The sequence below is a fragment of the Paralichthys olivaceus genome, chromosome 23 (genome assembly GCF_024713975.1).
Source record: "Paralichthys olivaceus isolate ysfri-2021 chromosome 23, ASM2471397v2, whole genome shotgun sequence".
Lineage (NCBI taxonomy): Eukaryota > Metazoa > Chordata > Actinopteri > Pleuronectiformes > Paralichthyidae > Paralichthys > Paralichthys olivaceus.
Genome location: NC_091115.1, coordinates 193,978 through 218,653, shown reverse-complemented (window position 1 = coordinate 218,653; position 24,676 = coordinate 193,978). Strand labels below are relative to the sequence as shown.

The window sequence follows — 24,676 nt, the reverse complement described above, 5'->3', positions numbered from 1 at the left end:
GTGTGTGTGTGTGTGAGTGTGTGAGTGAGTGTGTGTGTGTGTGTGTGTGAGTGAGTGAGTGTGTGAGTGAGTGTGTGTGTTGCATGTAGAAACGTTTCTCACGTTAACATGTTGTTGATGCAGGTTTATTAACATGTGATTTTAACATGTTTGATTTTCTCTCATCTGATGTGTTGTTGATTAAAAACTTGTCAAATAGAATTAAATGTTTCAGAGGAAACAGATTCAGTGAAGAAAGAATCACATGATGTAAACGTCACTAAAGTTTCAGCTGCAGCAGAAGAAACATGACGATACATAAAAACGTGTGTCGACCAATGAGGAGGCAACATTCCTCAAATACGAGAAATGAACATGTGTTTCTGAAAACGTCTTTACGAGTGTAAACTGTGTCTGAGACAAAGAAAAGTTTTTATCCTGGAATACTCAGTTTGAAAAGTTAGATCCTGAAACGGAGACACGTTTAATCCAGCTTTTATCTCCACGATTGTTTCAGTTCATCCTGAACTCAGCGTGACCTCTGACCTCTGTTTCCTCTGAACCAACATGGACGGTTCCTCATCATATAAGATTCTGTTAGTTTTCACATTCATGTTTTCATTCCAGAGCTTATATTTTATATATTTGTACACATCTATAGTTTATATATTTAATTCCCTATTTTTATTCTATTTTGTACTTGGACTCTTTTCCTTCATCTGATCTCATCTTCTCACTTTTTATACCCTTCACATTTTTTAGATTTTAAAGTCTTTGTTTCATTGCTGACGTGTTTTATTATTTCACCTCTCTGATTTTATTTTGCATGTTATGTATGAAAGGTGCTTTATAAATAAAGTTTATTATTATTATTCATGGACGTTGTGAACTGCACTTTAAGATATTAACCAGTGTGTGAGTCCTGTCGCTTCGAACATGTCTTCTGACCCATGTCTCTCTTTGTGGCTCCTCCCCCCTCAGGTGAGGCAGGTAACCAGGAAATGACGGCTCAGGTGACGAGTCCCGCAGGAAAGACGGAGGAGGCGGAGATCATTAGAGGAGAAGACAGCACCTACAGCGTCCGGTTCATCCCTCAGGAGATGGGCCCTCACACCGTTAACGTTAAGTACCGGGGCCAACATGTTCCTGGGAGCCCCTTCCAGTTCACTGTGGGGCCCCTGGGAGAGGGAGGGGCCCACAAGGTCCGAGCGGGAGGAACCGGACTGGACCGAGGAGTGGCCGGGATCCCAGGTGAGCTGGAGACATCTCGTCTTCTATTCATCTCCACTTTGTCTTTCTTCTCTATGTTGGCTTAGATGCAGACGGTGGATAATGTGTTAAAATAAGTGTCATGAACATAAAGACGGAGGTTAAATGTGTTTCAGCTGAGTTCAGTATCTGGACCAGAGAAGCTGGAGCTGGAGGTTTGTCCATCGCTGTTGAAGGACCCAGTAAAGCTGAGATCACGTTTGAAGACAGGAAGGACGGATCCTGTGGCGTCGCCTATGTGGTTCAGGAACCTGGTGAGAATCAAGTCGTTCAGGTTTGATTTCCTTTAAACAGTCAGAGTTTGAGTTTTATTTTAAAACCAACTCTAATGTTCATCACAGTGATCTGATCTGAATCTTCTCTGAAAAACAACCAAACTAATAAGAGTAAAGAGTCCGATCATTAAATTCATGATATATATTTTATTTATAATTTGTGCCTTTAAAACAGCAGAAACAAAATCTTACTATTATAACACAATTTATTCAAGATGAAACGACTGAACAATGTTCTTCACTTGCAGTAAATCTTCCTTCAACTTTAAGATTATTTTTTGTTACTGGTCCAGTTATTATGATGTCATATGATTTATCATCATTAGTTAACAAAGACTGGTTTAATGTCATTAAATAACAACGATATCAAAGTTATTCAACAGTTTTCTCTCGTCTCTCCAGGTGATTATGAGGTTTCTATTAAATTCAATGACGAGCACATCCCAGATTCTCCATTCATCGTCCCCGTTGCCACTTTGTCGGACGACGCTCGCCGCCTCACCATCACCAGCCTGCAGGTGAGAATGCGTCAGCTGCTATTTTAAATCACCACATTCAGATTTTCTATGAATAGATTTTTATGAGTGTTTCTGTGAGCGTGTGTAAATGAATCTGCTCGAACTTTAATATATTAAAGTATTATAACTTTAATTAACCTCTGACGATTAAAAACCTTTTATCTATTTCAACCACATTCACACAAACTTGATTTATTCAGCGAAATGTCAAAGTGCTTCATCTAAAAATGAAAAGGCTGATAAACTATTAATGAAAGATTCATGAGGTGAATGGAAAAACTTCATGAGACTAAAAAATCAAGATTAATATTTGTTAGTGTTAGTAAAGATAGTGACAAAGGTTTGACTAATTATTAAACTCACACACGCACAAACTACAAAAACAGTTATTACACCAGGTCTAATAATATTTATCCATCATTAATATATAGAAACATGATCTACATTTTCATATACAGCTAATATATTCACTTAATACTTTCATATATATTTGCTGTAAAATAAATCTTTCATTCATGTTGTGTCCATCTTCATTGATTCCAGATATTATTCATATAGATCCAGATGAAATGTGTTCCCTCTGAGATTCTGTTGATCTGAACCTGCTCGTTTACGTTTCTCAGGAAATGGGTCTGAAGGTCGGACAGGAAGCCTCGTTCTCTGTGCAGCTGAACGGAGCCAGAGGTCTGATCGATGCTAAGATCCACTCGCCGTCAGGAGCCGTTGAGGAGTGTTACATCACCGAGCTGGACAGTGGTGAAACCTTTTAAAATCCACCTGGAGTTCCACAAGGCTCCAGTCTGAGTCCACTTCTGTTCTGTCACATGTCGTCATCTCTGAATCCTGTTCATCTCTATGCAGACGACACAAAACGCTGATACGTTAATAATCAGTGTGAACATTTGTCTTCAGTCTTGAACAATCAGTCTTTGTTTCTACAGATCAACACGCCATCAGGTTCATCCCGAGAGAAAACGGCGTTCACTCCATCGATGTGCGTTTTAACGGCAGCCACGTCCCCGGCAGCCCCTTCAAGATCCGAGTGGGAGAACCGGGACAGGTGGGAGATCCTGGTATGGTGTCTGCCTTCGGACCGGGACTGGAGGGAGGAGTCACAGGTAAACTTGATCCTTAACCTCCTTCACTTTAAAAGCTTGGATTAGCTGGTGAGGAATATTTAACAGTGTTGGTTTCCTCCCTCAGGTGTGGCATCAGAGTTTATCGTGAACACATGTAACGCCGGCTCAGGAGCTCTGTCGGTGACCGTGGACGGACCGTCCAAAGTGAAGATGGACTGTCAGGAAAGTGCTGAGGGCTACAAGGTCTCATACACACCCATGGCCCCCGGAAACTACCTGATCTCCATCAAGTACGGAGGTGGTCACGTGGTCGGAAGTCCCTTCAAGGCCAAAGTCTCAGGTGGATCAAGCAGCACTTACCTGAACGCAGCACATACCTGATCGCAGCACGTACCTGAACGTAGCACGTACCTGAACGCAGCACGTACCTGAACGTAGCACGTACCTGAACGCAGCACGTACCTGAACGTAGCACGTACCTGATCGCAGCACGTACCTGAACGTAGCACGTACCTGAACGCAGCACGTACCTGAACGTAGCACGTACCTGAACGCAGCACGTACCTGATCGCAGCTCGTACCTGAACGTAGCACGTACCTGATCGCAGCACGTACCTGAACGTAGCACGTACCTGAACGTAGCACGTACCTGAACGCAGCACGTACCTGAACGTAGCACGTACCTGATCGCAGCACGTACCTGAACGTAGCACGTACCTGATCGCAGCACGTACCTGAACGTAGCACGTACCTGAACGCAGCACGTACCTGATCGCAGCTCGTACCTGAACGCAGCACGTACCTGAATGTAGCACGTACCTGAACGCAGAACGTACCTGAACGCAGCACGTACCTGATCGCAGCACGTACCTGAACGTAGCACGTACCTGAATGCAGCTCTTACCTGAACGCAGCACGTACCTGATCGCAGCACGTACCTGAACGTAGCACGTACCTGAATGCAGCTCGTACCTGAATGCATCTCTTACCTGATCGCAGCTCGTACCTGAACGCAGCACGTACTTCAATGCATCTCTTACCTGATCGCAGCTCGTACCTGAACGCAGCACGTACTTGAATGCATCTCTTACCTGATCGCAGCACGTACCTGAACGTAGCACGTACCTGAACTCAGCACGTACCTGAATGCATCTCTTACCTGATCGCAGCTCGTACCTGAACGCAGCACGTACTTGAATGCATCTCTTACCTGATCGCAGCACGTACCTGAACGTAGCACGTACCTGAACGCAGCTCGTACCTGAACGCAGCACGTACCTGAATGTAGCACGTACCTGAACGCAGAACGTACCTGAACGTAGCACGTACCTGAATGCAGCTCTTACCTGATCGCAGCACGTACCTGAACGCAGCAAGTACCTGAACGCAGCACGTACCTGAACGCAGCACGTACCTGAACGCAGCTCGTAGCACTGTATTTAATTTGTTCCCAATTTTCACATCACAAAATGTTCCTAAAAGAATTCAACATCAGGAACCAGTTGAACTTTGTAAACAATCCTGAGAACTTGAGAAACCACAGAACCTCCTCCATGTTCTTCTGATGCTCATGATTTTGAAATCTCTCTTTAGGACCTCGTCTGTCCGGCGGCCACAGTCTTCATGAGACGTCGTCCGTTCTCGTGGAAACCGTCACCAAGTCGTCAATGATGGGCGGGGCCTTCGCCTCTTTACCCAAATTCTCCTCAGATGCCACTAAAGTCGTGTCCAGAGGCGCCGGGCTATCGAAGGCCTTCGTTGGTCAGAAGAACACGTTCACGGTCGACTGCAGTAAAGCAGGTGAGGGCGGAAAAAAACTGAGGAACAAAATACAAAGTAAGAACTGTTCATGGTACGCTGCTACTTTGTCTCTGCAGGAACCAACATGTTGATGGTCGGTGTCCACGGACCGAAGACGCCCTGTGAAGAGGTGTACGTCAAACACATGGGCAACAGGATGTACAACGTCACGTACACCATCAAAGAACAGGGCAGCTACATCCTCATCGTTAAGTGGGGCGACGAGAACGTCCCCGGGAGCCCGTTCCACTTCACCGTCCCCTGAACCTGGACTCGCCACATCTGTCTCCCAACGGCCACGATGCACTGAGACTGTCTCACACTCATTTACGCTGTCCTGTCTCCTGTTGCTACAGTAACAGTTTTGCCTTTACCCTCTCTATGGCAACACATCAGTTTCACCTTCACGTCTCTATGGCAACTGTGTCATTATGAATCAGCAGTTGAGGTTGGTGTTGGCGTGAACAACGAGAACCTGCGTTAGCTTCACACAACCTGATCCTCTGCTTTATTTATTCTCTGACGTTTTTTTTCTTTGACAGAAAATGGTCTTATTGTCGAGGAGAATCTTCGAGAAACAGACTTTTGTTTTTTACCACATGAGAAGTCGCTTTAATGTGTGAATGATGAAAACATCGTATTTACAGAGTGAAGAGATTTTCTAGTGATTTTATATGAATGAGTTTGATTTGTTCAGTTTTCAGGAAGAATTAAAGTTCTGCTGCTCGTCAATCCAACTCTTTTCTCTGAGTTCATGAAAACTAACCAGTGGTTCGATGGATGAATTCTAACAATTTGTTTTCAGGTTTTTCAGTTTTTTCGTCACTGGCTCAGAATTCAGGTGTTAACCACAGAATGTTCTTATTTCCATAGGTCGGAGACAAACTGACGTATCCTGCGGCGGGTGGGCACATCCTCGGAAATTAATGGTGTCTGCAATTTTACACAAATGAACAGTAGGGGGCAGTGTAGAGGCAGAACATGACCTCCAGGGTCTCCATGTTTTTTTAATTTACGTTTTATTCAATGTGAGTTCTATGGTTTCCCCTTGTGGGGAATACTCCAGTAACATACAAAGTACACAGGAGGTACGCGAAAAATTACGACACTTTTGGCTTTCCACATGAACATGTGGCTAAACAGGAAGTTTATCTCCGTCCAATCAGAACGCAGGACTCTGTTCTCACTTGACAAGTCAGCTGACAGCTCGGTTACTGACTCATTCTCCTATAATTTCTTGTCACTTTTCATTTTGATGAGTTTGTGTTCTGCTGACAAAAATATGAGTTATTAATTAAATAACTTATATTAATTGTATTATGATAAACATCTTACTGCAAGTTAAAGCTGCTACACTCAGATTCTTATGCCAGCATTTGTGTTTAGTGTATAAATGGATAAACATAAATCTGAGATACATTATATTTACATTTAAGATCAACATTAAATCGGAGGTTGATTTAACGTCGACAGATTTGAAGTAGACGCCTAGCAACAAGAAATAACTTCAGATTTAATCTGCAAGAAAAATAAGATTCATATAAAGCATCCAGACACAAAACACATCAACAAATTCGTAAGAAATACGAAATTATACATTTTAATGTGTCTAATAAAGTAAATTGGATAAATAAATATTATGCTAATGAAGAAATGCAGTATGTTTTATTTAGATCATTTTGAAGCAGAAATTAAAAAATGCAAATTCATGAAGTTTACGTTTCAATAAAAAAAGAATCAAATATTTATATTTTATTGTGATAATTAGAAAAATAACAATTGATCACAATTATCTTCAACAGGACATGAGAGGATACAAATAATAATAAATAATTTCAGAAATAAAACAAATAAAAATAAACTTTTAGATTTTGTCAGTGAAACGCTGCAGTTACCAGCAGGATCCAGCAGGAGGCAGTAGATATTCACTCACGTGAAGGTTTCATCGAGAAGAAGAAACTTATAGATTTTGAATTTTAATGTGGAGAAAAAAAGGTTTCCTCTTCCTCCTCCTCTTCTTCCTCCACCTCCTGTTCCTTCCTCCTCCTCCTCCTCCTCCTCCTTCTCCTCCTGTTCCTTTTTCCTCCTCTTCCTCCTCCTCCAACTCCTCTTCCTCCTCCTCTTCCTCCTTCTCCTCCTGTTCCTTCCTCCTCCTCTTCCTCCTCCTCCTCCTCCTCCAGCATCAGTAAGTTAATTTTAGTCTGAGACATCATCGATGTAATTAATGGAGGAGGAGGAGCTAAATTTAGAGGACGATCTAAATTTAGCTCCTCCTCTTAATGTGAGCAGCAGATCTTTAATCAGTCACATGATCAGTTACTGTTACACACATTACATATATGTACTGTTACACACACATTACATATATATGTACTGCAAAATATAAACTACAGTACTTGTACTAGTGTACAAAAAGTGTCCTGCAGAAATGTAGTACTCCATCTCTCAGTGGAGTGGTTCAGGCTCTGGTTCAGGCTCTGGTCCAGAATCTGGTTCAGGTTCTGGTCCAGGTTCTGGTCCAGGCTCTGGTTCAGGCTCTGGTTCAGGCTCTGGTCCAGAATCTGGTCCAGGTTCTGGTGCAGGCTCTGGTTCAGGCTCTGGTTCAGGCTCTGGTTCAGGTTTTGGTTCAGGCTCTGGTTCAGGCTCTGGTTCAGGTTCTGGTCCAGGCTCTGGTTCAGGCTCTGGTTCAGGTTCTGGTCCAGGCTCTGGTTCAGGCTCTGGTCCAGGCTCTGGTTCAGGCTCTGGTTCAGGCTCTGGTTCAGGTTTTGGTTCAGGCTCTGGTTCAGGCTCTGGTTCAGGTTCTGGTCCAGGCTCTGGTTCAGGCTCTGGTCCAGGCTCTGGTTCAGGCTCTGGTCCAGGTTCTGGTCCAGGCTCTGGTCCAGGCTCTGGTCCAGGCTCTGGTCCAGGCTCTGGTCATCTCACGTGTAGACTACTGCCCCTCCCCCCCGGCTGGTCTACCTGTACCTAGTGTCTCTGACCGCTGCAGCTCTTCCAGAACGCAGCAGCTCGACTGGTCTTCAACCTCAGTTCACTCCTGCGCTCTTCACTGGTGACCAGCGGCTGCATCCCTTTCACAACACTGGTACTGGTTCCGTGCTGTGAACGGGTCGGGTCCAGTCCACATCCAGGACATGGTCCAACATTCCACCCAGCTCGTCCACTCCGCTCTGCATCGACCAATCAGCTGCTCCCTCACTGAGCGCTAACACTCAACAGAATCATGTTTCTGTCCCGGCTCCTAAATGATGGAACGAGCTCCACATCGACATCAGGACAGAAAGTCTCCACGTCTTCCACCACAGACTAAAGACACGTGTCTTCAGACTGCACCTCGCTGAAGTAGATGATGTCATCATCTACTCTGGTGTGTAAATTAAAAATACAAATAATTTGTCTTGAAGCTGATGAACTGGTTGTGACTCACTCTGAATACAATCAGCAGTATTTCTAGTACTTCAATACTTTTCCTTTTTATTTTTGTTTCCTTTTTACTGCCTCAGTCCAACGTGTGTGTGTGTGCGTGTGTGTCTGTCCGTCTGTCTGTGTGTCTGTGTGTGTAGCAGCAGTTTGTCCTCTGTCTCGTGTGATGAATGATGTTCTAACACTGTGTGTGTGTGTGTGTGTTTGTGTGTCCTTGGTCAGGTGAGCAGACTCACACACACACACACACACACACACACACTCACTCTCTGGGAATTGGACCTTGTCCTTTTCTTCCCATCAGGCCGTGCAGGAGGGGGCGTGGCCTCAACACCCTGCAGCGACCCACACTCAATGGCTGTCATAATGAGGTCATTGCAACCTGACGTCACAGACGATCTCGACCTTTGACCTGAGGAGTCCACAGACGCTGGTATGATGGATGATGTTCACCTGAGTGTGTGTGTGTGTGTGTGTGTGTGTGTGTGAGAGTGTGTGTCTGAAAACAAGGATCTGTGATAAATACATCAACTAGTTTCATCACAGCTGTTTGTTCTTTGTTTGATAAATTAACATTTGAATATTTTATTGCTGATGAACGTCGTCTCCTGAAGACAAAGTTCTGACCGATGGTTCGGAGCAGATTGTTTACATAAGAGGTTGTAACAGAAGAAGAGACGCTGACATGAATGTGAATATTAACGGTTGACGGAACATCATTATTTACATGGAGCATAAAGACGTTAGTTCACTGGAGCTGTTTCTATAGAGTCTGAAGAGCCCGAGGCTTCTCTGCTCCGAACCCATGAAGATGTGACTTCATCATCATCATCATTGTTACTGATGAAGACGACTGAAGTTCAATGAAGCAGCAGAAGAAGAACTCACAACATGTTTCATCATCAGAGTCAGAGAGAGAAAACACACGCTAACAGGAAGTAAAGTCATAGTTTCATAATAAAATATTAAATAATATTCACATCAGGACTCATCTGTCCTCAGCGAGGACTCGTTATGTTCTGTCCTCTGTCCTCAGCGAGGACTCGTTATGTTCTGTCCTCTGTCCTCAGTGAGGACTCGTTATGTTCTGTCCTCTGTCCTCAGCGAGGACTCGTTATGTTCATTATGCTCTGGTTTGTCCACGATGAGAGTCTGTGTGTCGCAGTGCTGCAACGACACAACTGCTGGTCCACAGAGACACATAGGACGGAGGACAGGTCTGACTCTGCAGCCCCCCCCCCCCCTTATGAGCACATTAGAAAACAATCTTTTCTGTCGTGACTCTATAAATAGAAAGAGCAGGATAAAGATAAAGCCTCAGTGAGTCTGAGGCCCCTGGGAGGGGGGGGGGCATTAATGTTGTTTCACCTCAGAGCTGCAGCAGAAACGAAACACGTGAAATGGTCTGTGTCTCTGTCTCTGATGGACAGACTGTTGATGGACAGACTGTTGATGGACAGACTGTTGGACAGACTGTTGGACAGACTGTTGGACAGACTGTTGGACAGACTGTTGATGGACAGACTGTTGGACAGACTGATGATGGACAGACTGTTGATGGACAGACTGTTGATGGACAGACTGTTGGACAGACTGTTGATGGACAGACTGTTGGACTGACTGATGTTGGACAGACTGTTGATGGACAGACTGTTGGACAGACTGTTGATGGACAGACTGTTGGACAGACTGATGATGGACAGACTGTTGATGGACAGACTGTTGATGGACAGACTGTTGATGGACAGGCTGTTGATGGACAGGCTGTTGGACAGACTGTTGGACAGACTGTTGATGGACAGACTGTTGGACAGACTGATGATGGACAGACTGATGTTGGACAGACTGTTGATGGACAGACTGTTGGACAGACTGATGATGGACAGACTGTTGATGGACAGACTGATGATGGACAGACTGTTGATGGACAGGCTGTTGGACAGACTGTTGATGGACAGACTGTTGGACAGACTGATGATGGACAGACTGATGATGGACAGACTGTTGATGGACAGGCTGTTGGACAGACTGATGTTGGACAGACTGTTGGACAGACTGTTGGACAGACTGTTGATGGACAGACTGTTGATGGACAGGCTGTTGGACAGACTGATGTTGGACAGACTGTTGGACAGACTGTTGGACAGACTGTTGGACAGACTGTTGGACAGACTGTTGATGGACAGACTGTTGATGGACAGACTGTTGGACAGACTTCATGTGTAACGTTCAGAATGTAGAAATACACACGCTGTGATGTCACCTGACACAGAGTCAGATGAATAATGTGATGCAGAGACGTTCAGGCAGCCAATCAGAGCCCGAGGAGCTCCAATCACATTAATGACACAGGTCACATGATAAACGACGACAACAACAAATAAATAAATACGTCTCAGCTGCACTTTATTACATCACGTTGAGTTACTGTGTGTGTGTGCACCACGTCTCCTCTACTTTCCCACAATCCTTTATTGTTGCTGACAGATGGTGATAATCAGTATTGTCCCCAGGAGACGAGAAGTCGTCCTGTTTTGTAATCCAACACACACACACACACACACACACACACACACACACACTGTTTTTACCACTTTGTAAAGTTGTTCATTTTCACACTATAAAGACGTTTAGGTGATGACGTGTCTCAGTCTCATTTTGTCCTATTCTTCCTGCAAACAAGTCTAAATGTGTGCAACAGTCTCTGTCTCTGTCCAGCACCCCCCACCCCCCTCTTCAGCAGTCTTTGTCATGTGTGCAGAACGTGGTTTTGTGTTGTCTTGTTTCCATCACAGAAGTTGCAGTTGTCTGACAGACCCTGGCTTTTGGACTTGTTGATAACAGTCTGGATGACGAGTCGTCTTTATTCTGGAGCACGCGGCGTCCGTTTCTTTGAATTACTGACTCGCCTGACCACGAAACACGTTTCCACTGGGTTATAGTTCATCCCATCTTTTTTATTTGCATTTTCCACACTGTCCAACTTCTTCTGAGTTGAGTTGTAAATACATTTGAGTTTTTCAAGTATTTAATTTGTAAAATGAATAATTTAGATTGTTGAAGTTTAATTTCTTTGAATTAATTTCATATCATGTGATGATGTCACAATATAAATAAATCAACTTATACAAAGAAATGTGAAGTAAGTAGATGTAAAGTTAGTAGATGTAAAGTAAGTAGATGTAAAGTAAGTAGATGTAAAGTTAGTAGATGTAAAGTAAGTAGATGTAAAGTAAGTAGATGTGAAGTAAGTAGATGTAAAGTTATAGTAGATGTAAAGTTAGTAGATGTAAAGTTATAGTAGATGTAAAGTTAGTAGATGTAAAGTAAGTAGATGTAAAGTTAGTAGATGTGAAGTAAGTAGATGTAAAGTTAGTAGATGTAAAGTTAGTAGATGTGAAGTAAGTTGATGTAAAGTTAGTAGATGTAAAGTAAGTAGATGTAAAGTTAGTAGATGTAAAGTTAGTAGATGTGAAGTAAGTAGATGTAAAGTAAGTAGGTGTAAAGTTAGTAGATGTGAAGTAAGTAGATGTAAAGTTAGTAGATGTGAAGTTAGTAGATGTAAAGTAAGTAGATGTAAAGTTAGTAGATGTAAAGTTAGTAGATGTAAAGTTAGTAGATATAAAGTTAGTAGATGTGAAGTAAGTAGATGTAAAGTTAGTAGATGTAAAGTTAGTAGATGTAAAGTAAGTAGATGTAAAGTTAGTAGATGTGAAGTAAGTAGATGTAAAGTTAGTAGATGTAAAGTTAGTAGATGTAAAGTTAGTAGATGTAAAGTAAGTAGGTGTAAAGTTAGTAGATGTGAAGTAAGTAGATGTAAAGTTAGTAGATGTAAAGTAAGTAGATGTGAAGTAAGTAGATGTAAAGTTAGTAGATGTAAAGTAAGTAGATGTAAAGTTAGTAGATGTAAAGTTAGTAGATGTGAAGTAAGTAGATGTAAAGTAAGTAGGTGTACAGTTAGTAGATGTGAAGTAAGTAGATGTAAAGTTAGTAGATGTGAAGTTAGTAGATGTAAAGTTAGTAGATGTAAAGTTAGTAGATGTAAAGTAAGTAGATGTAAAGTTAGTAGATGTAAAGTAAGTAGATATAAAGTTAGTAGATGTGAAGTAAGTAGATGTAAAGTTAGTAGATGTAAAGTTAGTAGATGTAAAGTTAGTAGATGTGAAGTAAGTAGATGTAAAGTTAGTAGATGTAAAGTAAGTAGATGTAAAGTTAGTAGATGTAAAGTTAGTAGATGTAAAGTTAGTAGATGTAAAGTTAGTAGATGTAAAGTAAGTAGATATAAAGTTAGTAGATATAAAGTTAGTAGATGTAAAGTAAGTAGATTAACTTGTATAATGTCTAAAGACTCAAACGTTTGTTTTTGTTTAGAAACAAACAAATGATTTAATGTTTCACTCTAATTATTTTTGAACTATTCATAAATTAATTTTGTATAAATGTTGGTTTAGTTTCAGGACGGATGAAGATGAGAAGCACCTGAACGCATCGCCAGCTCTATTGCACAGAATCCTCCTGAGGGGACGGGTGTCCTCTGGACAGAGGACACATCCTTCACGAAAGACAAAGCAGTTGGGCTTTTGCTACTGCCGATCAAAGACATGAAGAGGCCTGAAGGACTGATGGTATCTGAGGACGCTGTGGACATGAGTCCACCTCCAAAGTGTCCTTCTGCCCTCAGAGTGTCCATCCACCTTCACTGTGTCCATCCACCTTCACTGTGTCCTAATCATGAGTTGAATTAAAACACGTGAGAGAACCTGAAGGTTGAGACGAGTTTAAATGTAGCTTTAAATCCTGAGACCAGAGGGGCGGAGCCTGGGACACATCTTGACTATGATCAGACTTCATCATGTTTCAGTGAATCATTGTCTTCATCAACTTAACTTCATTCCAGCTGTTTAACAGGAAGCTGACAGTAACCACGGCGACGCCTCCATCTTGTCATTTCTCCTTCATCTTCCTCCTCTTCCTCTCAGACAGATTTAAGAAATCTCCTGACAGATGACGGCTGCCTGATGTCATCATCATCTCTGACAACACGTGAAGAAACTGATCAACTGTCATGTGACGTTCCTACTGTTAAAACACATCACTGTTGCTATGGATACGTCTGGTGTCCAACACAGGAGTTTGTAAACGCTGCTGGTCTCATTTTATTTTGAAAAATATTTTTCAGTCTCTCTGATTGGTCGGGCCCAGGTCACATGACTCCTGTAGAACACAACATGACGCTGTCATCTTTGTGTTTTAATATCAGCTGTTTTCAGATCATGTGATGACGAGGATTAAAACTGAGAGCGTTTTAGTTTCTGAACACAGCGACCTCTACTGGCAGAAGATGGTTTGTTTCCTCGTCTTGGTGACGACTGTATTTCTTTTTCTAACTTCACCTTTAGAATTGTATTATTTAATAATTGTATTATCTAATTATTTGATATTTCTGTGCTGTTTGTTTTTGATTCGTGACAAAACGTTTAGTATCTAAATAGTTTCCCTGAATCAGACTGACGGCGTCCTGTGGCTGACGCGTGCGAAGGGGAGGAGAGTAAAAAGTGAACGGACCAATCGTGAGCTCCGTCTGTGTTGGTGTGAAGAAGTAAACAGATTAATAAGTGTCAGGACTCTGTGAGTTTCTCTCCGAGGTCAAAGCAGCAGCTCTGCAGCTCGAGCTGCCGCAGGCCTCGGGGGCTGATGGGAGGGTGGGGGATGAGGGGGAGGGGCTCACGTCACACCTTTTCTGTTTTTGAAAATTGACTCGACTGAAGCTGCTGCTTTTATTCTGAAGGTTTTTCTCTGTCAGCAGCAGTCTGTTGGGAAAAAAAAATGCTAGATGTGTCGAGATGTGTCCCACGGCCTTGTGGGAAAAAAACCTAAGGTGGTCCTTCTCTGAGGACGTGAACAAACAGATGTGAAGACTGTAATATAGCGCCCCCTCAGTGGCTGCCGGTTGCAGCAGCTCTCGCTCAATCTGAGTCTTTTTCTCTTCCTCCAACACAGAGAGCTCTCTCTCCAGGAGAAGCCTTATCTTAACTTATCTCTTCTAATCTTAACTTTTCTTATCTTAACTTTACTTAACTTTACTTAACTTAACTTTACTTAACATGACCAAGGTCAGATGATGTGAAGATCAAAGCCTTGTCCAGATTTGTCCTGAGGCTTCGCTCAGTTTTTTTCATTTACTGAAGTGTTCGAATCCCTTTGATCTCCGATAAACGGAAGAGACCTCCGGCCTCTGAGCCGCCGCCTGCCGAGCTCCGAACGTTAAGCCAATCAGAGCCGGAGGCAGATTTGGACGTGAACGTCTCTGTGACCTTCACATCAATCACCTGACGTCTGGTTTCCAAAGCTTCAGAGTAAAAGGTTCTCTGCTCTGATTGGTTGTGAAAGATTGATAAAAGTTAAAGTTCTCAGTTTGATGAAGATTCACCTCAGATGAGAGGAAGTGAATTTATATGAACAGGTTAGTCAATACTAATGATTGACAGCTCAGGCCCTCCCTCTCCGTCTCTAATTGGCTGATAATGAGGGAGGCGGTAACTCGTGGGTCAAAGGTCAAACAGACTGATCTCAGTCACTGGAACTGAACAAGGTTGTTCAGAGGTCAAAGGACTTTTACCTGTGCCCCCCCACACCTCCATAAACATAAAGCTGCACTCAAATGTATTATTGTTATTATTATTCTGATCATCATCATTATTCTGATCATCATCATATTTATTGTTATTATCATCATTATTCTGATCATCATCATTATTCTGATCATCATCATATTTATTGTTATTATCATTATTATTATGATTATCACCAGTATCATCATTATATTATCATCATTATATAAACTGGTCAAAAGAGAAACACGTGAAGGACAGATAAACAGACACGCCCCTTTCCAGAGAGAGAGAGTGCAGAGGTAACATGTCTTCTCCCTCTTCTCTTTCTCTCCCTCCCTCCCTCCCCCCTCTCTCTCTCTCTCTCTTTCTCCCCCCCCCCCTCTCACCCTCCCTCCCTCTCTCTCTCCAGCAGCACCTGAGTGTGATCACACCTCCTCAGTCTCCTCGTGTTTCCAGCTGAACATCTTCTCCTGCTGAGGTTCAGTTCGGTTCGGTTCAGACCGGATCGGTTCGGTAGCGGAACCGGAGCATCGGCGGAGAGAACCCGCGAGTTGCAGCGGACACCGGGATACTTCGGGGGGCAGAGCCGGGGACAGCGTGCCTGCAGCGGGTCTGTGGCAGCTCCGTGACCCGGTGCGGATCCGGATTATCAGGAACTTGTTGCTGCAGGATCCGGATTCTACCTGAGACCCGGACCTGAAGTGATTGAGAATCCGGACTCTCACCACATGTGGATCTGTTTGTTTTACGCTGATTCTGGAACCTCTTCTCTGGTTTTACGCATCGATTTCGTGCGTAAAGTTGATTTTCTCCCGGAAGAACTCGTGCTTTAGCTCCATCTGTTTTCCGGTTCTGCGTCTCCTCTCCCCCTGGATGTGCTGCCGGTGCTCCGGTGCTCTCTGACCCCCGGGACCTCCGCAGACCTCCAGCCGCAGCATGGCAGCGGGAGTCGCAGCGTGGCTGCCTTTCGCTCGCGCGGCGGCCATCGGCTGGATGCCGGTGGCGAGCGCACCGATGCCGGTGCCGCCGCAGGAGAAGCGGCGCGGACGGGACGGACTCATCGTCTTGAACTTGAGCGGAACAAAGTTCCAGACGTGGCGGGACACGCTGGAGCGGTACCCCGACACACTGCTGGGCTCCACCGAGAGAGACTTCTTCTTCCACGAGGAGAGCAACGAGTTCTTCTTCGACCGGGACCCGGACATTTTCCGCCACATCCTCAACTTCTACCGCACCGGGAAGCTGCACTTCCCGCGGCAGGAGTGCATCTCCGCGTACGACGAGGAGCTGGCGTTCTTCGGCATCATCCCGGAGATCATCGGTGACTGCTGCTACGAGGAGTACAAGGACCGGCGGCGGGAGAACCAGGAGCGGATCCAGGACGACGAGGAGATGGAGCAGAGCCACGAGCTCGTGCCCGCGGACCTGAGCTTCAGAGAGACCATTTGGCGCGCATTCGAGAACCCGCACACCTCCACCATTGCGCTGGTCCTCTACTACGTCACCGGCTTCTTCATCGCGGTGTCGGTGATGGCCAACGTGGCGGAGACGGTTCCGTGCGGCGCGGCACCGAACCGCTTCAAGCAGGAGTCGTGCGGTGAGCGGTACGCGCTCGCGTTCTTCTGCCTGGACACCGCGTGCGTCATGATCTTCACGGTGGAGTACCTGCTGCGCCTCCTGGCGGCGCCGAGCCGCTACAAGTTTGTAAAGAGCGTGATGAGCGTCATCGACGTGGTGGCCATCATGCCGTACTACATCGGCCTCGTCATGACGGACAACGAGGACGTGAGCGGCGCCTTCGTCACGCTGCGCGTCTTCCGGGTGTTTCGGATCTTTAAGTTCTCGCGACACTCTGCGGGACTTCGCATCCTGGGCTACACGCTGAAGAGCTGCGCGTCAGAGCTCGGCTTCCTGCTCTTCTCCCTCACCATGGCCATCATCATCTTCGCCACCGTCATGTTCTACGCAGAGAAAGGATCCAGCGGCAGCAAGTTCACGAGCATCCCTGCAGCCTTCTGGTACACCATCGTCACCATGACAACGCTAGGGTAAGTGATGCTGATGCTGCAAGTGAGAGTCGGTGTTTGGGGGCGTGGCTGAGGAATTGGGCGTGGTTAACTGAGGATGAAGAGACATTTTCAGTCTCGATTTAAAACTTCGTCAGAACTTTGGTTTAGTTTCAGACGTTTGTTCAAGTTTTTATTAAAGTTTTACAGGATTGAAACTTTATTTCAGACAAGCGAATGTGTGTGTGTGTGTGTGTGTGTGTGTGTGTGTGTGTGTGTGTGTGTGTGTGTGTGTGTCATGTTACAGTACAAACACAAACACATTTATTATTTAGCCATTTGACCTGAGAGAGAGAGAGAGAGAGATTGTTTCTGATAAAGTTTTTAACACTTCTAATGTTTCAGTTAGAACTGAAGCTGTTGAGTTTGTTCTTCACGTACGACACATGTTCGTCCTCTGGAATCCGACCTGTGATAGGTTCATGTGACCAGTTTGTCTCCGTCACCTTGACTTCACTGTTGGTTCGTGAAGCTGATGTGAAGCCTCAGTCTGATGTTTCCTCCAGCGCCATCTTGGTTTAATAAAACCAGAAGTAACCATATCTGGAGGAGTCGGGGGGTGGAGCTTGACTAAGAGTAAAACGGTCAGAAAACAGATTCAGACGTGTGATTGGTCGTTAATTATTTAGATCATAAAATGATCTTTTGAACAGTTTCAATCGTTTCTGCTCCTGACCTTTAATTTTTTAAACTCGCAGTGTTTCATTATGTCATCGTAAGAGTTTTTATCTGGTTAAACTCGTCACACGTGTGACTCGTCGCTTCCATATGACCCTTCGCCGCGTGTCGTCCCACCCTCTCGAGGAATCCGGCCCCCAGGGGCGTGTCCAACTCCTCGCTCTGTGATCAAGTTTCTGTCTGCTTGCTGTGACCTGATCTCCAGTCAGTTGACCACGAGGGGATCCGGTGGCTGCACAGGTGACTGTCCCCACCTGCACAACATGTGACCGTTGGCCCCTCCCCTCTTCCACCTGGACGAACACGCTGCTGCAACGTGAGGACAAACATCTTCGCACGCGTTTACTGAACATCTGTCATGTGACCAGGAAACTAATGCACCTGTGATGTCACTGAGGCTTATGGGTAATGTAGTATTTACATCATGATGAACAGACACATGATCAGCCGACACCCCCACAACATGGTGTGTTGTTCCACATGACAAAAAGACGTGTGTGTGTCTGTGTGTGTGTGTGTGTGTGTGTGTGTGTGTGTGTGTGTGTGTGTGTGTGTGTGTGTGTGTGTGTTATATAATCTGTTGGTCCCTGAGTGTAATTACAGCAGCAGGTGTGGAGCTGAGACACTCACCTTGTACCAGAGGATAGAGTGACACACACACAGTAACACAAACACACTGCTGACTCGTTAGCTGACAACTTGTTGTTAAGTTGTTGTTGTTGTTGACGCTCTGTAAGAAACTTGTTTCTGACCCAGTCTCGTGACTTGTCTCCATTAACACGTGATGTAAACATGTTGTTTTGATGAAGACGTGTGATGACATGAGTGTGAATTACAGTACGACGTGTTTCCATGACGACCTGGTCTGTTTATGGTTCGGACACGTTGTTTTCTGTTGTTGTATCATCATCACCTGTCTGTGTGGAAACACATCACATGTAGCGTGTTGTGGCCTTTAGCGTGTGTGTGTGTAGAGCAGCAGAGCGTGAACTGTAAACGCCTCGCTCTCTTGTGTCACCACGTCGACCAGATGGTACCGCTCAGAGACCATCGCCAAGGTGACGCCGAGATGTGTGAAGAAAATATTGAGATTTGAAAGTGTGTTTATATCTGTGCCCTGAGAGGATCTGTGGAGATGTCTCACTCTAATCAGAATTTTAGAAACTTTTTTTGAACATAAACCTGCTGCACAGTCACATGATCCACCGTCTCTTCTTCGTTGGTGCTTCTGTTGTGTGTGTCATCATGGTTGAGGCCTCACACACTGTGTGTGTGTGTGTGTGTGTGTGTGTGTGTGTGTCAGGAGGAGGCGGAGCCTTCAGAGACACTTTGATCTCGGGGGAACATGAATGAATGTTTATAAACAGGAGGTGGAGCTATGGCTCCCTCGTGTGGACAAAGACTGAAAATTAAATTCATGTTGAACATTCTTCACTTTAATATAAAAACTAAACTTTTACAAATCATACGTGACATTATTTCTTATATTATTTATTATAGCTAATGCGTTATTTTCAATACAATCAAATACATTATTTAAGTATATAGGATTAGTTTCTAACTCTTCCTCCTCCTCCTCCTCTTCCTCTCAGGTACGGCGACATGGTTCCGAAGACGATCATGGGGAAGATCGTCGGTTCCGTCTGCTCTCTGAGTGGAGTTCTGGTCATTGCGCTGCCCGTCCCCGTCATTGTCTCCAACTTCAGCAGAATCTACCACCAGAGTCAGAGAGCGGAGAAGAGACGGGCTCAGAAGGTCCCTGAACGCACCATGACGTCTCACACTCACACACACACACACACACACACACACAGACAGACTCACATACAGACTCACATACAGACTCACACACACAGACTCACACACACTCACTCACTCACACACACACACACACACACACACACACACACACACACACACACACACACACACAGACTTTAAAGGGATAGTTCACCCAAAAATACAACTTCCCTCGTTATCTCCTCCTCATTGGGTGGGGGGGTGGGGGGGTGGGGGCGTCTGTAAGTAGCTGGAGACAAAGCTTCGTGGTAAAACAACAGATGATGTATTTTCCCTCCATCCTGTCTGAGGTTCTCCAACGCACCAACAGAACCTTTCAGCCCCGTTCTCCATCTCAAGCTCCGCCTCCTCTTCTTCTGTGTTTTGATTGGCCCTGTGGCTCGACTACCGACCGACGTTTCATGACACGTTGCGTCTTGGCGCCCGGCGCCATGCAGGGGGGGGGTGGCGTAATGCGACCCGAGGTGACAAACGTGAACTTTACAGAAATAAGAAACATCTTGTTTGTAGTGAGAAGAGAAAACATAGAGACGCTCAGAACAGGTGACACCAGAAGGAGGTGTGTCCTCACTACCTCAGTCTTAAGGTGTGCAGGAGGTCCATGATTGACCTAAAGGTCCTAAAGATCCTCGATAGAAGAGGATGACCTTCTTTAGACCTGAATCCCCAACGTGAGCCTTGTGACCTTCTGTCGGTTCCTTTAAGGTTCTTATATTTAATTGTGCTGGAGTCAGGGGTGTGTCTTCTGTAGCCTCGGGCCATCCACACCTTCTTTTAGTGTCTTCAGCAGTGACCTATGGGATTTTCATGAAAGTAACCTAAAGGGACTGAGGTTCAGGATTTACTCTTGTGTCCTCATGAGGATCCTCAGGAGTTAGAACAATGAGGAAGAATAAAGTTTGTGACCTTCAGGAGTAAGATTCACTCGTTTCTTTATTTTCATCATCGTCCTTTTCTGGAGTCTGTGAGAGAATAAGGTTCGTGACCCTCAGAGGTCGTGAGGATCGAGGTGAGGACTCTGATCTTCAAGGTCAGGCATCACTGTGACCGGTGACATTCATCATCCTGGTCCGGCTCTGGATCAAATGAGGCCTGAGTCATTTTAAAGAGGGGATTATGGGTAAAAAAACGGGACAGCAGTTAACGTTCTTAAAGTCGAGTGGTAGTCCTGTCATTCACTCTGTGGTCATGTGACTTCTGTTTGTGAAGGCGTCCAAGGAGGCGGGACAAGCGCTGGTGTGCAAGATCAACCCAAACTACGAAGTTCACCAACATCACCTGCAGCAGTGTCTGGAACACACCACAGTGAGTGACACACAACACAGACACAAGACACAGACACACAACACAGACATCACCTGCAGCAGTGTCTGGAACACACCACAGTGAGTGACACACAACACAGACACACAACACAGACTGGTGTGTGACAGTGACAGTCGGATCACAACCCTAACCCAGAGTCTCAAATGTTACACTTGATAAGATCAAGACATTTATTGATTGACTCACATGAGACTCTCCGTCCTATGACGTCCCTCAGAACCACAAGGTTGTGGACGAGAAGACGATGGAGGAGAGCTGCAGGGAGGTGACGCTGGTGAAGCCGGTTTCTCGTTCCTCCTCCATCTCGTCTTCACCTCGCGGCCTCACGTCCTGCTGCGCCCGCAGGAAGAGGAAGACCTTCACCGTCCCAAACTCCAACATGTCTGTGGGTCTGCAGAGCAGCGTCCAGGAGCTGAGCACCATCCAGATCAGAGAGAGGCCGAGTGTTGTCAGGTAAATAATCAGGTGATCTGAGGAGGACACATGTTGAGGAGCGTGTCCCTGAAGAGGTTCCTGAGGTTCTAGAATCAAGGTGTTTAAAGAGGTTGGAGGAGTCACTGAGAAGGTTCTGAATATATCTGAGGAAGTTCCTTCTGAAAGTTGTAGAGATTTTAAAAGGTTCCAGGATTCATTGAGAAGGTTTTAGTTGACCCTGAGGAAACTCTTTGTCCCAGGATTCTTAGAAGAGGTATCATGGGCTCATTGAGGATTCTGCAGAGATTCTGAAGAAACTCTTCGATGGCCATGGGAATCTTCTGGAACTGGATGATAAGGTTTGAGATGGTCCAAAGGTCTGGGTGTGAAAGCAAAGGGATGTAGAAGTCTTAGAGAGATGTTTGATGGTCTTGAGGAGGTCTTGGAGGAACTTGAGTAAGTTTAGCTGAAACTTTTGCTGAACTTAAATAAAAGTGAGTGAAACAGGACGAGTCGCTCGCTCGTCTATAAACAGCACAGATCATGTGACGGAGCAGGAATCCAGAGAATGTCCAGCTGTGGGAACATAAACATCTGGACAGACCATCTCCGTCAAACTTCAAACTTTTAAACTTTATTGGAACTCTCACTGATCTGAGACTGGACAACACAATTCTAAAAGAAAACAAACAGAGTCTCAGGATTAATGCCTGCTTTACTTTAAAGGTGTCACACTGCTCTACTGCCCCCTGCAGTGTATATATATATACACACACACACACACTGGGCCACAGTGATCCATCTGGAGAGAACAGGTACTGCAGTCAGTCATCTGTTACACACTTCTGATGATGGTACATTTCATTTTATTGAGCTGATGCTAGTTAGTTAAATAAGGACGACTGCAGGTTATTTTCTTCATCAATCAGCTTTTTAAACTTGAATCTCTCTGACTCACTGATAAAGTTACACCCTTGGTCACGTGACTCAACACAGTGTGTTCACACAGAATTTCCTTTGGCCGTTCCTCTCAAACTGAATCCACAACTCTCCTTCATTCTGAAGACTTAATACATTATCATCGTTATGATCGACCGTGTTGCTGCTTCATGTTTCACAGAAAATGATTGAAATCACTGATTTACACTGAATCAGTTCAATGGTTTTGTTAAGAGACTGAAAAGATCAGTTCTGAAGTTTCATGTTTGCTGACTTAACGTCCACGTGTTCTTAAAAGTTCTTCCACCGATGAAACTTTTCAAAGAATCCTCGTCACAGTGACTCTGAACATGTTTGACGATATAAAGATCAATATTTTTGTTTCCTCTCTTGTAGTCGTTCCAGTCTGAACGCAGATTTCGAGGAGACGGTTCCTTTGAACTGCGGCCGGCCGCACATCACCGCCGCCGTCATCGGCGTGCCAGCACCTCCTGGCACCATGCCTGGAGGCGACGGACCAACTGCCTCGATCAACTCCTCCCAGGCCAACATTGTCCGGGTGTCAGCGCTCTAGATAACTCCGCCTCCCCTCCAACATGGAAAAACGATCCAGCCAGCAGAAGGACGACGGGCTGAGTCGGGGGTCGACGGCCTCGGAACCACAACAGACTCAGACGACAGGTTTGGTGTCCACACTGGAAGTGACGGGTTAGCTCAACGTTATCCATGCAGAGGGAAACGTGAAACTGAAAGCACTCGGCGGACTCCGCCTCCGATCACACATTTGAGGACGGAGTGTTTCTCCAGCTGTGCAACATCACAGAGGAGGAATCGTAGCACGGCTGATAAATTGTTTCTTTTTAAAATCGTTATCGTCGTTATTTTCTACTCAAAGAAACTTGATTCTAGTGTAGAGACTTAGTTTTAGACAGTTTAAAGGAGACGACAGACATTATAGGAAGTTCACTGTTAGCCGTGTGTCAGCTAGCATAGCACAAAGAAACTGCAAGCCTAGCCTCGCTCAACAATTCAAAGCTAATAACAAAGTCAGTCTTTTCATTTGTTGTCATGGTCACGATGATGATTTTAACAGGTCAAGTCAGAATTTTGTGTGTTTTGTGTTTCATGTTTTCGTGATTCATCTGTTTCAGTCTCAGGTGAACATACGACGCGTGAAAAATACCTTCAGACAGGAAGTCAACATGTTGTACGGCCTTGAAAACTGGATTTATTCTATTATTATAAGAATACATACATAACATTTTAAATTACGTTTAAAACATGTGTGGTTGTGATAGAAATTTAACTTAATGAATTAAATATGAAACATTGAAATATACATTTTCTTTTTTCATGTATACAATTTATTCTAAATTTGATATTTAATCTCTTTCACCATTTTTTATTTGTATTTATTTAATTTTAATTCTACTATTTATTATTTTTGATATTAATTTATGCACTTTTTAAACATTCTTATGTATTTGTTTATATTTATGTTTAATTTCTTTCTCAATATTTGACTGAATCACAAAGTGGTTTTAATATACGTTACATATGTTATAAAGAGTTCTGGATCAGGGCCTTAACGTGTTATGGTGTTAACATGTTAACTTATTTACATGTTTGTGTGTTCAAGTATTAACATGGTTAATAACAATGTGTGCGTGTGTGTGTGCGTGCTGTGACATCATCCGTCCTGACTCTGTTTTATGCAGTTTGTACCTGAGATTTCAGTCGCAGCCAATGGTCTTCCACTCTGATCAACACAAACAATGATGTCAGACTAAACGATTTTAGTTTTTAAAAAAGAGCTGCTGCTCATCTTTGTTTATCTTTGTTTGTTTAAATGTTATGTACCTAAAGCACATGTTGCATCATGTTGTTTTTTAGGTTTATATGACGTCGGGCGGATCCTGTTCTCTCATGATGGAACTTGTTTAATGAGTGAATGAATAAATAAAGGAATGAATGAATGAGTGAGTGAACAGATGAATGAGTGAAAGTATTTTAATGAAACTTGTTTAATATTTAGGCCCAATCCCATTTGACCCCCGCCCCTTGTTTTCGAGGGTTGTTTTGTTAGTGGTTGAAATCTTCTCCTACGAATTGGGACAGCGCTTCAAGAAGCCGTTACATCATCAGTGGTCGTGGATGTAAACAGACGAGAGACGTCATTGTAATAACGTTGTTGAGATCTTAAATAAACCAAAGCTGTTGTTTGCAGTTACTAAAGTGACGAACCTTTAATATCCAAGTAACGTCTGTTCTAACGCAGGTGAATCTATGACATTTGAAGTTGAAAAGCTCGGATGCTCGTCATTATTTCACGTTTGAATCAAAGCAACGGCTGCTAGCATGCTCTGTATGAAACCTGCAGGACGCTGTGTCATCAGCAGTTTAGTTCAGTAACATCGCTGCTACACGCTGGGTCAACCAAGAGCATCGTGTGTCTTCAGAGAGGGGGTGGGGTATGAATATACGTGAAAGTACAGGATT

General features: G+C 44.3%; 2 protein-coding genes and 1 long non-coding RNA gene across 7 annotated transcripts in view; all 3 read left to right on the top strand.

Moving 5' to 3' along the window:
• The window catches only part of LOC109646535 (filamin-C-like), a 33,149-nt gene extending 27,497 nt beyond the window's left edge, over window positions 1–5,652 (top strand). For 4 of the 5 annotated variants that reach the window (XM_069519870.1, XM_069519869.1, XM_069519868.1 and 1 more), the window contains 8 exons: window positions 961–1,230; window positions 1,365–1,502; window positions 1,926–2,041; window positions 2,665–2,797; window positions 2,983–3,159; window positions 3,245–3,460; window positions 4,714–4,920; window positions 4,998–5,652. In XM_069519870.1, the coding sequence (XP_069375971.1) occupies window positions 961–1,230; window positions 1,365–1,502; window positions 1,926–2,041; window positions 2,665–2,797; window positions 2,983–3,159; window positions 3,245–3,460; window positions 4,714–4,920; window positions 4,998–5,185 (1,445 nt within the window). In that variant the 3' untranslated portion in view covers window positions 5,186–5,652. The remainder of the gene's footprint in view (window positions 1–960; window positions 1,231–1,364; window positions 1,503–1,925; window positions 2,042–2,664; window positions 2,798–2,982; window positions 3,160–3,244; window positions 3,461–4,713; window positions 4,921–4,997) is intronic. The other variant, XM_069519867.1, reaches the window with a different exon arrangement.
• Window positions 5,653–7,697: 2,045 nt separating this feature from the next.
• LOC138406775 (uncharacterized) lies at window positions 7,698–13,058 on the top strand. Its single transcript, XR_011240151.1, has 3 exons — window positions 7,698–8,284; window positions 8,645–8,773; window positions 12,792–13,058. It is a non-coding gene; the product is annotated as an uncharacterized lncRNA (long non-coding RNA).
• Window positions 13,059–15,649: 2,591 nt separating this feature from the next.
• kcnd2 (potassium voltage-gated channel, Shal-related subfamily, member 2) lies at window positions 15,650–24,165 on the top strand. Its single transcript, XM_020111076.2, has 5 exons — window positions 15,650–17,002; window positions 19,291–19,453; window positions 20,708–20,803; window positions 21,042–21,277; window positions 22,574–24,165. The coding sequence occupies exons 1-5, from the start codon at window positions 15,891–15,893 to the stop codon at window positions 22,749–22,751; spliced, it is 1,785 nt and encodes a 594-aa protein (XP_019966635.1). The 5' UTR covers window positions 15,650–15,890; the 3' UTR covers window positions 22,752–24,165.
• The last annotated feature ends 511 nt before the right edge of the window (window positions 24,166–24,676 follow it).

Excerpts from the sequence above, each read along its gene's own strand:
- kcnd2 (XM_020111076.2), top strand. The coding sequence starts at position 15,891 with ATGGCAGCGGGAGTCGCAGCGTGGCTGCCTTTCGCTCGCGCGGCGGCC. Across the intron at positions 19,454-20,707 it reads AGAAGAGACGGGCTCAGAAG|GCGTCCAAGGAGGCGGGACA; the intron begins GTCCCTGAACGC and ends CTGTTTGTGAAG. Across the intron at positions 20,804-21,041 it reads AGTGTCTGGAACACACCACA|AACCACAAGGTTGTGGACGA; the intron begins GTGAGTGACACA and ends GACGTCCCTCAG.